The following is a 17354-nucleotide window of genomic DNA, read 5'->3' on the forward strand; positions in this document are numbered from 1 at the left end:
TTTTTGGTTTTTTTTTTTTTTTTGAGATAGAGTTTCACTCTTGTTGCCCAGGCTGCAGTGCAGTGGCACGATCTCAGTTCACTACAACATCCACCTCCTGGGTTCGAGCAACTTTCCTGCTTCAGCCTTCCAAGCATCTGGGATTACAGGCACGTACCATCATGCCCAGCTAATTTTGTATTTTTTTTTTTTTAGTAGAGATGGGGTTTCACTATGTTGGTCAGGCTGGTCTCAAACTCCTGACCTCAGATGATCCACCTGCCTCGGCCTCCCAAAGTGCTGGGATTACAGGCCTGAGCCACCATGCCCGGCCTATGGCATATTTTTAAATTGTAATGGAGTCGGTTAATAAAATATTATGTATCCATTAAAAATGATAACAAATAATTATGTTGATTAACACTGAAAGATGTCCATGAAAATATTGAGGGATAAAAGCAGGTTACAGAGGACAGTGTCCAGTATGATCTCATCAATAGACTGTGTGTATGCATGTATCCTTATGTATACAAAAGTATAGAGAGACATTTATAAGGATGTTCACTGAAATGAAAACAGTGATTGTCCCTGGGGGAAGGGAAAGAATTTCAGATAATCTTTACTGTGTCACTCTGTATTATTTGAATGTTTACAATCAGAGGAAAGTTATTTTTAACTGCCAGTATATAATAATTTTTCCTCTGCATGGGAAAGAGGAAAAGTTGGTGATGATGATAAAAGCACAGTATCTCAGTTGTTCACAATTTGTAACCTTGGTTATTGTTGTGATCCTATCACCTAATAGAAAGCTACACACAAAATAAGCACTCAGGAATAAATGTTTGGTGAATATTGTTTTTTAAAATTTTAACCCCTTTTGTTTTTTTAACGAATAATATGCAGTGTACAATAATTTAAGCTCTCTATAGGTAAGTGATCGCTGAGAAACATTGGACTTACCACTCCATGCTTGACATCAAATGACTTTTTAAAGGGCCTGGTTATGTCAGGGAATAGTCCTGCATGAACATGAAGAGGGAAAATCAGGATTAAAAGCAGTGTTAGAATAAAATTTCTTACACTTCCAATTAGGCTACTACCACAAATTGTACACACATCATCTGTTTCCCTTTAGCATCTGATGAAAAATTATAGCTAGATAAGAGGAATAAATTTTAGTGTTCTATAACATTGTAGAGGGAATACAGTTAACAGTAATTTATGGCCAGACACCATGGCTCATGGCTGTAATCCCAGCACTTTGACAGGCCAAGACAGGAGAATCACTTGAGGCCAGGAGTTTGAGACCAGCGTAGGCAACATAGGGAGACCCCGTCTCTACAAATAATAATTTTTAAAAATTAGCTGGGTGTGATGGTGGCACCTGGGGTTCCAGCTACTAGGGAGACCAAGGCAGGAGGATTGCCTGAGCCTGGGAAGTGGAGGATGCAGTGAGCCATGATTGCACACTGCACTCTAACCTGGGCAACAGAGCAAGACTCTGTCTCAAAAAAAATCCCAATAATTTATTGTATATTTTATTTTTTTATTTGAAATATCTCTGGAAAATTACATATTTTCAAATAGCTACAAGAAAGGATTTTGGATGTTCCCAACACAAATAAATCATAAATGTTTGAGGTGATGAATATGCCAGTTACCCGGACTCACTCATTACACATTGTATACATGTGTTAAAATACCACACTGTTCTCCAGAAATATATACAATTATTATGTGTCAATTAAGAATAATATCTTTTTAAAAGTAAGCATCAAACAGGTAAGACAAAACTGTACAAGTTAAATTCATAGTAATTCTTCTGGAGCTTTTGGGAGAGATAAACATTTTTGTGTCTGAAGTATTCTCCTAAGAGACACAGCTTACACTCTTAGAATTGGAGAGAAGCAAGACTGCTGAAATTCTGAGGCTGTAAATTTTTATTAAGGTCTTAAGAAGTTCAGGTGTATTTTTTTAAACAATTTTATTGATATATCACTTAAAAACTTAAAATCAACAAAATTTAAGTACACAGTTCAATGAATTAAGTAAACTTACCAGGTTATGCAATCATCACCATAATCTGGTTTTAGAGTATTTTCATCACCCCAATAAGATTCCTTTTGCTCTTTTATAGTTAATCCCCTTTCTTAACACCAGCACCAGAAAACCACTCATCTACTTTCTCTATAGATTTGCCTTTACCGGACATTTCATATAAATGGAATCATACACTCTGTGATCTTTTATGTCTGACTTCTTTAATTTAATACAGTGTTTTGAGGTTCATCCATGTTACAGCTGTTTTAGTATTTTGTTCTTTTTTTGAAAGTGCTGAATAGTATTCCACTGTATGAATATACTAGACTTTGTTACTCACTCACCAGGTAACAGACATTAGGGCTGTTTCCAGTTTTGGCTGCTATGGATAATGCTGCCATGAGCATTCACATGCAAGTCTGTGTAGACATGTGTTTTCATTTCTAGTGGGTAAAAACCTGTATGTAGTGTCGCTGGATTCTGCTATTAATTTCTGTTTAACTTTTAAAGAAACTGCCAAGGTGTTTTCCAAAGTGGCTGTATTTTAATATTTCTACCAGCAATGAATGAAGGTTCCTGTTTCTCCACATCTTCCCCAACATTTGTTATTGTCTTTGCACTTACAGCCATTCTAATGGATGTGAAGGAGTAGCTCATTATGGGTTTTTTCTTTTTATTTCTTTCTTTAAAATTTTCTAATTTTTTTTATTTCAATAGGTTTTTTGGGAACAGGTGGCGTTTGGTTACATGAATAAGTTCTTCAGTGGTGATTTCTGAGATTTGGGTGCACCCATCACCCAAGCAGTGTATACTATACTCAAGTGTAGTCTTTTATCCCTCACCCACTTCCCACCCTTTCCCCTGAGTCCACAAAGTCGATTGCATTATTCTTATACCTTTGCAATCCTCATAGCTCAGCTCCCACTTACGAGTGAGAACATGCAACGTCATTGTGCTTTTTCACTTGCGCTTTTCTTCTTCTCTTTCTTTTTCTTTATTTTTTTTTCAGACAGTCTTGCTCTGCCACCCAGGCTGGAGTGCAGTGCATGATCATGGCTCACTGCAACCTTCAACTTCCAGGTTCAAGTGATCCTCCTGCCTCAGCCTCCCAAGAAGCTGGGACTACAGGAACGTGCCACCACACTCAGTTAAGTTTTCAACATTTTTCATAGAGATGAGTTCTCGCTCTATTGCCCAGGCTGGTCTCAAACACCCGAGCTCAAAGAATCCTCCTAGCTCAGCCTCCCAAAATGCTGGGATTACAGGCATGAGCCATGGTGCTCAGATTGATTTTTTAATGATGAATTATACTGAGTTACCTTGTGTGATTTTATTAAAAATCAGGGGAAAATGCTGAAAGGGTGTCTTGCTTGATGTAATATGATGGGATCTGGCATTAGAAATAAGTCGAGAGAGTGAACTAGCCTGTGGCAAATGTTCATTGTTTTGTGTGCTATTTTATGCTGATAAACTTCTTTTTAAAAACAAGGTATCTTAAGCCAGAGTCAAAGAGCTTAACAATTACTTAGCTAAATTCAAGAAAAACCCACTTTTTCATAGCCACAGTAAAAGCAGAAGGATAAGAAGTTTATCCTTCACAATTAGTGCTGATTGTTCCATGCTCTGTGAATTCTTAGCCTTTCAAAGCTCTGTAAGACTTTTATAAATCCCACAGGCCTCCCAGAGGCTTAACTAGCTTTTTGTTACCCTTCCTTTCAAGAATTATACTAATCATTCATTAGTAAGTGATATGATTCTATAATATTAAAGTTTTATAGAAAGTAATTTTGAGGGCATTTGGTGCATTATGGGGAAAAAAACAGACAATAGAATTTGTGCTAGACCATAGCATTAGGTATTTATACATTTGTGCTTATATTTCGGCCAACTTGGTCATTTTTCTCACTGAACTAGAAATGTCTCTCATTTTCTTTAGTCGGTATAGGGAGAGGAACCAGTGTTCCTCTTCACCAGTGTTAAGCTCACATATGTTGGAGTACGGTTAGCTAATGACTTCTCTTTGCGAGGTCACAGTTCACAAAATAGAGCCCAAGGTACAGCTTGACCTTGGCAGCTTCAGTTGGCCTTTTAATTAAGGACATTTAATGTTACCCTAATTTGCTAGTATGTATCTACCTTCCTGCTCCCACTTCCCAGTCTGAGAACTGTAACTGAATTAGGCAATTTGTTGTTGATAAAACTAAATATCTTCGTTAATTACCAACAAATTCTATCTTTAGGTATTAGGTCCTTAAATGTTGTACCAACACTGATGGAAATACCTGTATTTCCTGTAATTCCTGGTTACAGGTATTTAGTTTTTAAAAGCAAATTATCAAGAAAGCAAGTATAGGCTTGCAGAATCAGAGAAGCTCAAGTCTGGAAGTATACCTGCAGGTCTTCTAATCATTTAGTCCACCTACTGGGTGTCTGTCATAGTGCAACTGCCAGCCTTATCTGTGATTCTGCTTTCCTTTAATATGTTGGGGATACTTTGATCTCCCACCTGCCTGTCATTTGAAATGAAGGTTCATGAACACAAAACATAATGTTGGAAGGTAAAGACAAACCATTCTCCATCCTTTTCGAGTACTGTGACCTTAAATTGTATGTACACAAAGGAGGAGAATTTAGATTCAATGTGAACAATACAACCTAGAATCAGCCAAGATGTGCGTATTCTTGGCCAGTGTAAGTGTCTTTATTCATCAGTCCCCCTTCTTTTTGGCACCAGCAACCAGTTTCAGGGAAGACAATGGAAACATGGAAGGTGGGTGAGCAGGTGCAGGGATGATGGTTTCAGAATGATTCAAGCACATTATATTTATTCTTTATTCTTACATCATTTTATTTCTATTATTCTTACACTGAAATAGATAATAAAATAATTATACAACTCACCATAATGTAGAATCAGTGGGGGCCCTAGCTTGTTCTCCAGCAATTAGATGGTCTCATCTGGAGGTGACGGGAGACAGTGACAGATCATCAGGCATTAGATTCTCATAAGGAGCATGTAGCCCAGATCCTTTGCATGCTCAGTTCACAATAGGGTTTGTGCTCCTATGAGAATCTCATGCTGCCACTGATCTGATGGGAGGCGGAGCTCAGGCAGTAATGTCAACCATGGGGAGTGGCTGGAAATGCAGATGAAACTTTGCTTGCTCCCCACTGTACACCTCCTGCTGTGCGGCCCAGTTCCTAACAGGCCTCAAACTGGTACAGTCTTTATGAATATTTTTTTGAAGATAGGTTCCAGAGCTTTCATCAGAATTTTCAAAATGTCTCAAAAATATAAGGTATCATTGTCTTAAAGAGAGATATGTTAACCATTGGGATAAATTAGAGAGCAAATCTCTTTCCTGACAGATTTTTAAGAATAAGTCATTCAATGTTCTATATATCAGATAAAAATCATTCTAGCAACGTTAAATTTCTTTTTTTCTAATCAGCTGCCTTTAAGACAATGTCAAACTTTTTTTGAGTGGGATAATAATATTGTGGTTATGTAAGAGAACATTCTTATCCATAGGAGACTCATGAAGAAGTATTTAGGATATACTGTTATGATATATTAATTTTACTCTCAGCATTCCAGCAAATAAGTATATATAGGCATCAGTACAGAGAGATTTAGATAAAGCAAATGTTAGGAAATGTGGCAAAATATTAACACCTGATGAATCTAGGAGAGGGCAGGTGGGTATTGATTGTGCCATTTTAATTTTCTTGTGGATTTTACAAATCCTTTAAAAGGATTTTTCATTCCTTTATTCTTTGGGAACAAAAGAATAAGGCAGTTCATTTATCTGTCTTTTATTCGTGCCCTCCCCTTTTATCTGCCTTAACTTGGTAATTATAAAGACGGCAGTTCTATCATATTTAGTAAACGGCTACAACCAGGCACAAAAAAAAAAAAAAAAAGGAAAATCACCGAGGAGCATCCCAAATTACATTTGAGCTATAACCAAGGACAGAACTAAAAATAATGCTTCACCTTTTCCCTATTTTCTCCCCATGTAACTCCCACCCGTCTCATAGGCAGACACATGGTTTGTTCATATAAGCCTACTAAAATCACTATGGTGTCCACCATAGCTCTGTCTTTTAAGTTCACAGGCAAAATCAATTGCAGCCACCTCCTAGTTGATGTTATGCTTGAACAGTAAAGTGCACGCAGTAACAGATGGCATCTTGTGACCTTCTTAATAACAGGCTTGGCTGCCAATGTTCCCTTGTGCCCAGTCTCTGCAGGGAATTTGGAAACTGTTGCCTTACACTTGAATATTTTCTGGCAAGCACATTTAACCATTTCTTAGTCTGTTTTCTAATTTAAAATAGAGAGAGCAAGACAAAACAAAATTCCCACCACCTGGAAGGGACATTGATATTTTCTGAGTCCAGAGGCCCATCCGGGGATTCTCTGGGGTGTGCTGGCAGTCACACAGCGTAGCTGTCATGTTTAGTGTGATGAGGCCCTCAATTATAGGCAGAGTGTTTATCACTCTACCTAGACATATTGGTGGCCAGTGTGATTTCTTTTTGTTTTTGTTTTTTTGTTTTTTTGACAGAGTTTCGCTCTGTCACCCAGGCTGGAATGCAGTGGTGAGATCTCAGCTCACTGCAACCTCCATCTCCCAGGTTCAAGCGATTCTCCGGCCTCAGCCTTCTGAGTACCTGGAACTACAGGCGCCCGCCACCACACTCGGCTAATTCTTGTATTTTTAGTAGAGACGGGGTTTCACCATATTGGCCAGGCTGGTCTCGAACTCCTGACCTTGTGATCTGCCCACCTCGGCCTCCCAAAGTGCTGGGATTACAGGCGTGAGCCACCGCACCTGGCTATCTTTTTTTCTTCCTGTAGTTTAAAAGAAATACATTCACTTCTCACAGCAAGGCATACAAATTAGCCAAAAAACAATCTAAGTCATGAAGTTAAAAGTTCCCTCTGCCATGACAACTCACACTGTGGTGAGTGAGGCTTGTTTTCGGTCATCTAGTTCCCTTTGTTGCAAACCTTGCGCAGAGGTGGCTATGGAGGTCCACAGGGAAATGGGGAAGGATGGTGAGGGCAGTGATTAGGTGAGGGAGCAGCCTGCCTGTCTGACCCCTGATCCCTCCATTGTCCCACAGGAGCATCTTTCCTTTGTTGAAAATGGAAGGCAAATAAGGGCGACCCTAGGGGAAAACAATGAAGACAATCACACCAAAGCCCTTCGAGCCCTTTTCTCCACTCAGCAGAATAACCTGTAAGGCCTTATACCACGAAGGAAGTGCTAAAATCAGTCTCTGCTAGGCAATCAATGTGGGGAGATGGCTGGAGGAAGAGCAACAACAACACTCCCCGGGAATATGTGGTGGGGTAAAAAGTGCAGCACCTCAGCTAGCAACAGCTCAGCCGGCCGGTGGAATATTGTGTGGAGTCACTCACAGAAAGAGAGTCTTACAGTAAGACCTAGGGCTCCTTTGGGGGAGTGTAGGTCGGTGGGTTTCAATCCTGGGTATCTCCGTGTATAGCTGAGGAGAAGTGAGAAGTGAGAGTCTTCCTGTTGACCCCATTTCTGGGCTTCAGAACAGAGGAGGCCTTGGAGAGGGAAGTTTCCTCTGCTGGGAAAAGCTGGCCTGGGTGTGAGGAAGCCTTGGCTGGGGAGCTGTGAGTCTTTCCCGGGAAAGCTGGGGGAGGTGCCCATTGCTCCTTTATATTCGCATCCCAGGGCCAGCGTAGAGTCCCTTTCTTGGACAGACCAGAAGACCCATGGAAAAAGCCTCCCTCTATTCAGGCATGCCCTAACCCACCTGCTTCCACCTTCATTCTGGGGCCCCAACCTCCAGGATCAATAAGCTTTGGAAATGATCCAACCACAGAACAAGGGGGCACACCTCTGAGGCATGATCAAAACAAAACCAACCAAGCTTGGAAGCCACAAGACCCTCACACTGCTAAGAAATGGAAGGTCCTTCCCCAGCCTCAGGCCCCAACTCCTCCCACAACCACCAGCCAGTCATCTGCCCTCTCTCCTCTTTTCCTCTTCCCCAAGTCACATTTGCCATCCCTTATTTATATTCCTCATTCATAAGTTTCAGATTTGGGGTTTGCCTGGCTCTATCTCCTGTAACGCATCACGGAACCTGCGTAGGGGTGGAGAAGTGAATATAACTAAAATCATGTTTGTGTGGAACAGTGCCATGCGCTAGTTATTCACTTCATTTTTAAAGTATTGCAATTCTAAGGGCTCCTACATAGGATTCTAAAGGCTGTCATTGGAAACACAGTTTTTCAAAGGTTGCTTCTATACACTACATTTTAATTTTTTTAAAGTCATTTGTAAGTTTCCTTTTGGAAGACAAATTATAAACAAAGAACTGCCCCTATAAAGAAGTACACTGTGGGAAGGAAAAAGCCAACCAACCATGGAAGGACCATAAAAACCATCGTTCAACAAACACTGACAAACAACCCGCTTGTGTGATGCCCTGTGCCAGGTGCTGGGGATACAAAGACAAGACAGACAAGTTCCTGCCCTTGTAAAGCTTATGTTCTAGTAGGAGAAAGAGATAATAAGAAAGTAAACAAATACCATAATACATAGAAAGCAAAGCAGGCATCAAGATAGAGATGAAGAGGGTGAGAATGTGAAAAACTTATTTTAAACACGGTAGCCAGGAAAGGCCTCTCTGAAGAGGTGACATTTAAGTTCAGAAATGAAGGACCTGAAGGATACAGCTCAGCAGAACTGGGATAATTGTGTTCCAGCAAAGACTACAGCATGTGTAAAGGTCCTGGCGTGGGAAATAGCTTAGCAGTTTCAAGTTGCTGAACAAATACAATATAACTGGAACAGAATGAGCAAAGGTGGGAGAAGGTGTGAAATAGACTGGAAAGATAGGCAAGGTCACATTCGTGCAAGACCTTCCAGGCCATGGCAAAAAATTAGGATTTTGTTTTAAGTGCAACAGGAAACAGAAGTGAGATTATTTTGTTTATGCATTAAGATGTCCCTCTGTGGAGAATAGATTGGGTTGGCAAGACATGACTTATGGGGTAGTCCAGTGAGTTCTTACTGCTTTTTGATATCTTTAAAGGCTTGGGAAGGCTTTATAGAAGAATAAAAGTGGGATTGAAAGAGTAGGTGAGAAAGGATGTTAAAAATGGACACAAATACTCTTGAAATTACATTACAACTCACACACATTTTGCCCTCTTAGAATATTATTTGGTTCTTGTCAATATTCTCCTAGGCACGGCCATCCTTGTTAAATGTCATATCCCATAAAAGCATTTCCAGGTAGCTGATTCAGAGACTTGAAGTTTGCTGTGTTTAGGAAATATCCTAGGGATATCTTACACATTTTCATATCTGGACTTTACTGTGGTCATACCATGTAACACCTCCTCCTAGTGCATGTTACATCTTCTGGAACAGCAAGAATAAAAGAGACCAGTGCACTCTTGCAAGGTTCAGCAGGGCTCTCCCTAGAGCAGTACAGGTGTAGGACACTGAAAGGAAAGGGAAAGCCAGTGAGTGTTGGCCCAGCTGTATCACGGTTTGCATTCTACATGCTCTTCATAAAGTTGCTTCTGCTGGACAGAAGTTTAATAAAAACATGTTAGAATCTGTATTAGCATAGTACAATGGAGAGAAAGTTGAATTAAAATTTTGTTGTATTGCAGCTTTATAATACTGGATTTTTATTAGCTATTGCTTTGTTCTACTTTGAATATAAGAGCTGAGCATATGATATAGAAGGGAATCAGGTCAGAAAAGCCACAGCCAAATCAAACCCTTGGAAAGAAAATTAATATTCATGCAAAAGGAAAAGCACTTATTGTAGGCAGAAATACAACTGAACTCTTTGAAAGGCAGATGTGAAAAAGAATTTGAGAACTTTTCTCCTATGATGACCATGAATCACACTTAAGAACAGCCCATGCAATTTTTCTATTTATGAATGGATGTTACAGAGGAACAACCAGCAGACCAAAGTCCACTAGTGACAAGCAAATTTATATAATTGGCTTGCATTGACAATTTGATCCTTGACTTCAAGCAAAATTAATGTTGATAATCAAAAATTTGACATGGAAATGGAAAAGAAGCGCAAGGAGATATTATCATTTGGGTAAATTAAATAGTTCTGCCTTGATGTACTGTTACCTCTTAATGAAGAGAGGCAGCATCAGTTAAATGAAAATGACCACTTGCAAAGAATGAAAAAGGCAACGGGGTAAATTGATAAGCAGTCATTATGAGTATATTCACCGATGTCATTTCTACCTTTCGTCCTACCGATGTTTTACTATAATAACTGGAGAGGAGATAGGAATGCAAAGTAATACATGCTGTAGAGTAGTAGATTATTGCTTTTGCTACTCAGGTTACCACCCCTCAAATACCCCCACCCACTCAACTGCAGGACTGCTCAGCAGGTCTAGCAGGCCACAGGTGATTAGCAAATTCTGAAGGGCACAAAAAACAATATGAATGTAATAGAATTGTACTTTGTGCTACTCAGATCAGATGTGCTGTCACCTTAACTTACTATGAATGATGTGTTCAGGCTGTTTAATTTCCCAAACACAGGCTCAGACTTGTCTTCAAGCTGCATAGTGTGTTTCAATTTTATGTTCTTTACTGCAAAGGGAGGAGAGAAAGTCTCCTGATTTTAACAATAGCAAACATGGTCAGCTGCCCTCTCCTCTTGCCTCAACAAACCACAAAGGAACACATAAATCCCTCCTCAGATGTACTATGCTCATAAAGTCAAATTTTACTAGGAAAGCTAACAGAACAGTGATCATCCAAGGCAACCATCAAAAACCTTTGTCTCCATTATTTAGGAAAACCCAATAAGGCTGAAGGATCATTTTTTCCACCATGCGCAGCCCCCATCACACACATAGACACGTTCCACCACAAATGGGTATTACCTGAATATTTTATAAATTGCTACAAATCCTAATTTGATATTACAATCATTAGTCTTGTTAAACCTTTAAAGATTCAACCCTGAGAGACGGAAATTATATGGAAAATAATCTATTGTGTTCTCTTCTCGAAATCAGTGTGTGGCAAAGTGGCCAGCTGTTCCCTTCCATAGTGAGCAGTTGTTGCTAGGAAGTGGCTACCCAGCCAAGGAATCCATTTCTGAGCTCTCTGGCATCACACTGGAATGTGAGCCTAAGTGATGCAAGTCACTTCCAGGCTGAAGTGGAGAAAGAGCACGTGTGTCTCCCCTCCCCTTCACCCCCACCTGCCAGATGGAGACAAAGGGCTCTAGGGCTTTGGGGATTGGTGGAAGCCCAAGAGGAAAGAAGTCTGTGTCCCAAGTAACCATGAGAAAGGTCTACCTGCAGAACAGCCAACTTTGCATTTGGATAAAGAAAAGAAAATATTTTATTGTGTTAAGCAACTGGAATTTGGAAGTTTATCTATCAACCCCCTAATTAATAGATAATTTTGAAAATAGATAATAGATAAATTGGGGGGGCTATCTATAGCAACTAGTGTTAACCTAATTTAACTGAAACAGGGTGGAGGTGGCTATAGATGAGTAAATATAGTTTACTAGTTGATAGTTTTTGTTTCTCTTCTTAGTTCCTTGGTGTACTCAGTAAAGCTCAGATTATATCACCTAGAGCTCCAAGCTCTGGTGGAAGTTACATTCTGGGAAGTTACATACTGGGACTACTGTGAAAGAGAAAAATGTCTGCTTTGGAAGAACTGTCATTTTTAAGAGCAACCGTTCCAGCGTGGAACATGGTCATTTTCCTGCTAAAGACCACCATCCCTTTAGTAGGTAAATGGAAGCCATTGGGACTATCATCAAGAATCTAAAAGTAGAGAAGAGTGATGTCTGTAAAATGGCAAAATAGGAGTTTTCTACCATCATTTCCCCATGGATGGATTGATTTTGACAACCACCCATGGAAGACAGTACTATAGTGGGAGCCTGGGTGACCAGTGGATAAATTCCAGTACATTAGTAGAGTAAAAACTCCAAGAATAGATGCATTGAAGAGGGTAAGAGCAGTTTCCCTTTACCTGTGACACTTCTTCTGCAAGGTAGCACAACTCAGTGCCAAGAGAGAGCTCCTCAGCCCACGATTCCTCCCATGGGAAGAAGTGAGAGAATAGTGAGTGAGCGCCTGGCTCCACCAGCTGTGTGAGACGCTGCCCAAGAGGCCCACTTCTTTCTCACCCCACAGAAAATACTGAGGTAATTATCACAGCTGAGTGGTGTGGGAGGCTGCAAACAGGGAAGAGAGGCAAAGACTCACAGCCAGCAGGACTTGGAACTCAACAAAGGGCCATGGATCCCAATTACTGCTTCAGGGAGTCCATCAGAAACCCACCCATGAGCTGCTTGGGATGCCTCACTTGCAGACCACCCCAACTGGCCCGTGGGTACCCCCAATGCCCCACATGCATCACTAGCCCCTCCCCTGTAGCCTGTTCTCCATGTGTGTTCCTGGAGGCAGCAAGTGCAAGCCTCTGCAGATGGCATGTGCAGACAGCCCACCCAACTCCATGAGACTGGGAGAAAACACATAAATGTGAGCATTTTAGGGCACTGCTCTAGGGAAGACAAACAAGAGCCTCTCAGCGTCTGGTCTGGCTCTGCAGGATTGACAGAAGCCATACAATCTTAAGAATTCCCTCCAAAGAGGGAGCAAGAAGGGTGGAATGGGCACATCCATAGAAAAGGCCTGAGAGAGCCATCAAATACCCAGCTGAGCTGACTGTGATGGTGTTTCTCCCCTGAAGCCAGTCAGTGAAGACTGGAGGAGGTGACTATATCTCCAAATGCAAAGACAGTAACTCAAGACTTTGAGGAATATGAAAAGTCAAGGAAACATGTCACCACCCAAGAAACACTGTATTTTTCCAGTAACCAACCCCCCCAAAATGGAGCTCTACAAATTTCCTGAAAATTTAAAATAATTATTATGAAAAAGCACAGTGAGTCACAAAGAGAACACAGACAACTTAATCAAATCAGGAAAACAGCACATGAACCAAATGAGAAGTTCAACAAACAGAAATAAAAAACAAACAGAATGTAGGTCAGAAGATACAAAGTGGCAGATATGTAGGAAGAACGAGTCTAGAGATCTAATGAACACGTGAGGATTGTAGGTAATAAAACTGTACCAGATCCTGGATTCATGCTATTAATCAATGAATAGATTTTAGCTGCTCTTGCCATTAAAAAAGGGTAATTATGTGAGATGATGGATATTTAATTTGCTTCATTATGGTAACCTGTTTACTATATATGTACTCTATAGCATCGTATTGTATACAGGCATACTTTAGAGATAGGGTGGGTTCAGTTCCAGTTCGTTTCAATAAAGAAAACATCACAATAAAGTGGGTCACATGAACTTTTTGTTTCCCAGTGCATATAGAAGTTATGTTTACCCTCTGCTGTAGTCTATTAGGTGTGCAATAGCATTGTGTCTAAAAATAAAATAAGCCAGGTGCGGTAGCTCACGCCTGTAATCCCAGCACTTTGGGAGGCCAAGGTGGGCAGATTACGTGAGGTCAGGAGTTCGAGACCAGCCTAGCCAACATAGTGAAACCCTATCTCTACTAAAAATACAAAAATTTGCCAGGCGTGTTGGCAGGTGCCTGTAATCCCAGCTACTCAGAAGCCTGAGCCAGGAGAATCACTTGAACCCAGGAGGCAGGGGTTGCAGTGAGCTGAGATTGCGCCACTGAATTCCAGCCTGGGCAACAGAGTGAGACTCCATCTCAAAATAAAATAAAAAAATAAAATAAAATGGACATACCTTAATTTAAAAATACTTTCAAAGTTGGAAGCAATTATCTCAAGCCCTGTTGCTGTTTTATCAATTCAGCTTATGCAATATTGTAAATTCTTTGTTGTCATTAAAACAATGTTCATGGCATCTTCACCAGGAGTAGATTCCATTTAAAGAAATCAGTTTCTTTGATCATCCATGAGAAGCAACTCCTCATCTATTAAAATTGTATTATGAGATTGCAGCAATTCAGTTACATCCTTAGGCTCCACCTCTACTTCTAGTTCTCTTGCTACTTCTATCCCATCTTACACATACTTAACTCCACTGAAGTCTTAAACCCCTTAGAGTCCTCCACAGGGGATGGAATCAACTTCTTCCAAACTCCCATTAATTTTCATATTTTGACCTCCTTCTATTAAGGACAAATATTCTTAATGGCATCTAGATTGGTGAATCCTTTCCAGAAGATTTTCAACTTACTTTGCTCAGATTCATTAAAGGAATTATTATCTATGGTGGCCATAGCCTTTGAAACATATTTCTTAAATAATAAAACTTGAAAGTCGAAATTACTGCCTTATCCATAGGCTACAGAATGGATGTTGTGTTAGCAGGCATGGAACCAACATTAAACTCCTTGTACGTCTCCATCAGAGCTCTTGAGTGACCAGGTGCATTGTCAGTGGGCAGTAATATTTTGAAAGGAATCTTTTTTTCCAAGTGGTAAGTCTCAATAGTGGGCTTAAATATTCAGGAAATCATGCCATAAATAGATGTGCTGTCATTCAGGCTTTGTTGTCCCATTGACAGAGCACAGGTAGACTGGAGTTAGCATAATTCTTATAGGCCCTAGGACTTTCAAAATAGTAAATAGTTTTGGCTTCAACTTAAAGTCATCAGCTGCATTAGCCCCTAACAAGAGAGTCAGCCTGTCTTTTGAAGTTCTGAAACCAGGCTTTGATTTTTTCTCTCTAGCTATGAAAGTTCTAGATGGCATCTTCTTCCAACAGAAGACTGTTTTGTCTCTGTGGAAAATATATTGTTTGGTATAGCCACCTTCATTAATTACCTTAGCTATGTCTTCTGGATAACTTGTTGCGGCTTCTACATCAGCACTTGCTACTACACCTTTTTAAAAGTACACTTGCTACTGCACTTTTATGTAATGGAGATTGCTTCTTTCTTTAAACCTCATGAAGCAACAACAACTGCTAGCTTCAAATTTTTCTTCTGCACCTTCTTTGCTTCTCTCATTCTTCCTAGAATTGAAGAGGGTTAGGGCCTTTCTCTGGATTAGGCTTTGACTTAAGAAAATGTTGTGGCTGCTTTGATCTTTTATTCAGACAACCAAAACTTTCTCCGTATTAGCAATAAGGCTGTTTTGCTTTCTTATCATTTATGTGTTCACTGGAATAGCACTGTTAATTCCTTCAAGAACTTTTTCTTTGTATTCACAATTTGGCTAAATGTTTGGTGCAAGAGGCGGAGCTTTTGATCTATCTTGGCTTTCAATATGCCCTCCTTACTAAGCTTTTAATTTAAAGTGAGAAATATGTGATTCTTCATTTCACTCAAACAATTAGAGGCCATTGTAGGGGTATTAATTGGCCTGATTTCAATATTGTTGTGTCTTAGGGAAGTGGGAGGCCCAAGGAGAGGAGAGAAATGGGGAAATGGCTGGTTGGCAAAGCAGTCAAATTGTATTAATTAAGTTTGCTGTCTTATATGAGTGTGGTTTGTGGTGTCTCAAAACAATTACAATAATAACATCAAACATCACTAATTGCAGATTACCATAACAGACACAATAATAATGAAAACTTAAAATATTGTGAGAATTATCAAAATGTGACACAGAGACAAGAAGTGAATACATGCTGTTGGAAAAATGGCAGCAATAGATTTGCTTGATGCAAGGTTGCCACAAACTTTCAATTTGTGAGAAAAAGGCAATTATCTGTGAAGCACAATAGAGCAAAATGCAATAAAACAAGGTGTTCCTGTACCTTAAGCAAGCACAATAAAATTTATTTAAAAAATTCTGGAGCTGAAGAATGTAATAAATGAAATAAAAAATGCAATGGAGAACATTAACAGCTAACTTGATCAAGCAAAAGAAAGAATCTATGAACTCAAAGCAGATCATTTGAAACTATCCAGTCAGAGGAGAAAGAAGAAAAAAATGAATGAAAAGAAATGAGGAAAGGCCATGGGATTTGTGGAACACTATCAAGAGAACTAATATACATATACAGACTATGGTACTACCAGAAGGAAAAGAGAGAGAAAGTACGAGAAGAGAGAAATAAGTGGAAAACTTATTTAAAGAACGAAAACACCCCAAACCTGGAGAGAGATATGGACAGCCAAGTGCATGAAGATCAAAAATTCCCAAAGAGATTCAACCCATAGGTGACTTTTCCGTTGTTGGGTGAAGTATTAGAGCTCCAGCAATGGAAAGTGGTCAGCAGGATAGTAAGAATAATTTACCAACAACAGTATAGATTTGAAAAGTAGTTTTATTAGATAGAACACTGGAGGAGAGTGCAGTGGGGCACCTCAACAAGAGAAGACTGAGTGCATTGTGGTGGATTTTTCCTTAGGGGTATTTATGGACCTTAAAGCAGAAGCTTTAAGGGAAATTTGGACCATATTAGCCATGTAGGTTATGATAAATGATTACATTCGTAGACATTTTGGTGCCTTGATGTCAGCAAGGGTTGCACAATGAGTTTTAACATGCATGCATTCTGGAGATGTATAAAATTTCTAGTTACTTATAAATTTAGGGGAAAGAAGACTGGTACCAGATGCCAGCTTTAGATAATAGGAAAATCTAATTACTTCTAAATTCCTCAGATAAGTTTTGCCTCTGAATGGTCAACAAGTGATCTTTACTTTCTTCAACCATGACACATTAAATCAAACTGTCACAGTAGATAGCTAGTTAGACATGAGCAGAACAGGAGAGGGCTCCCCACCCCACCCCACACCCCCCACCACACAAACACAGCAGGAATGTCAGGCAACTGTCAGAGAGATGGGCTTAACTGTCTCTCTTAAATAATAATTGGCCACAACCAATGCCAGGGAAAAATAGTCTCTCAAAAAACCAAAACTCCTGAAACTGGTTATCAGCAGCTTCCTGATAAGATTTCAGGAGATGGGTAAGTGGGCTCAAGAGTGCGCATTAAGAGTCTAAATGGCAGAGTTTAACTGGTATACGACCTTCTAGGGATATTTGACTGGTAAGGGAAGGATGCCTCAAGTGAGCACGTGTACAGTCCAGTACACACACTGTGCATGCTCCCCTCCCAAGCGTCAGCAGGCCACTGCACATGCAGACAGCCCACCCCAAGGGAAGGATCAGGAGAGAAGGAACATAATACCCCAGAAGCATACCAACATATAAAAACCCCAAGTCAAAATGTCAAGCTGCACATCTGATCTGTCAAGTCACCTGCTTGGCCCTCTTCTAAGTGTACTTTACCTCTTTTCATTCCTGCTCTAAAGCCTTTTAACAGACTTTCACTACTGCTCTAGAACTTGCCTCTGTCTCTCCTTC

The 17354-nt window shown here is 40.0% G+C and overlaps 1 protein-coding gene across 7 annotated transcripts in view; it reads right to left on the reverse strand.

The window, feature by feature from the left end:
• CUNH4orf51 (chromosome unknown C4orf51 homolog) overlaps positions 1-17354 on the reverse strand; it is a 69843-nt gene that overhangs the window by 31819 nt on the left and 20670 nt on the right. For all 7 annotated transcript variants that reach the window (XM_017881512.1, XM_017881511.1, XM_017881509.1 and 4 more), the window contains exon 3: positions 940-998. In XM_017881512.1, the coding sequence (XP_017737001.1) occupies positions 940-998 (59 nt within the window). The remainder of the gene's footprint in view (positions 1-939; positions 999-17354) is intronic.

This window comes from Rhinopithecus bieti, unplaced genomic scaffold, assembly GCF_001698545.2.
Source record: "Rhinopithecus bieti isolate Rb0 unplaced genomic scaffold, ASM169854v2 scaffold_12478, whole genome shotgun sequence".
NCBI lineage: Eukaryota > Metazoa > Chordata > Mammalia > Primates > Cercopithecidae > Rhinopithecus > Rhinopithecus bieti.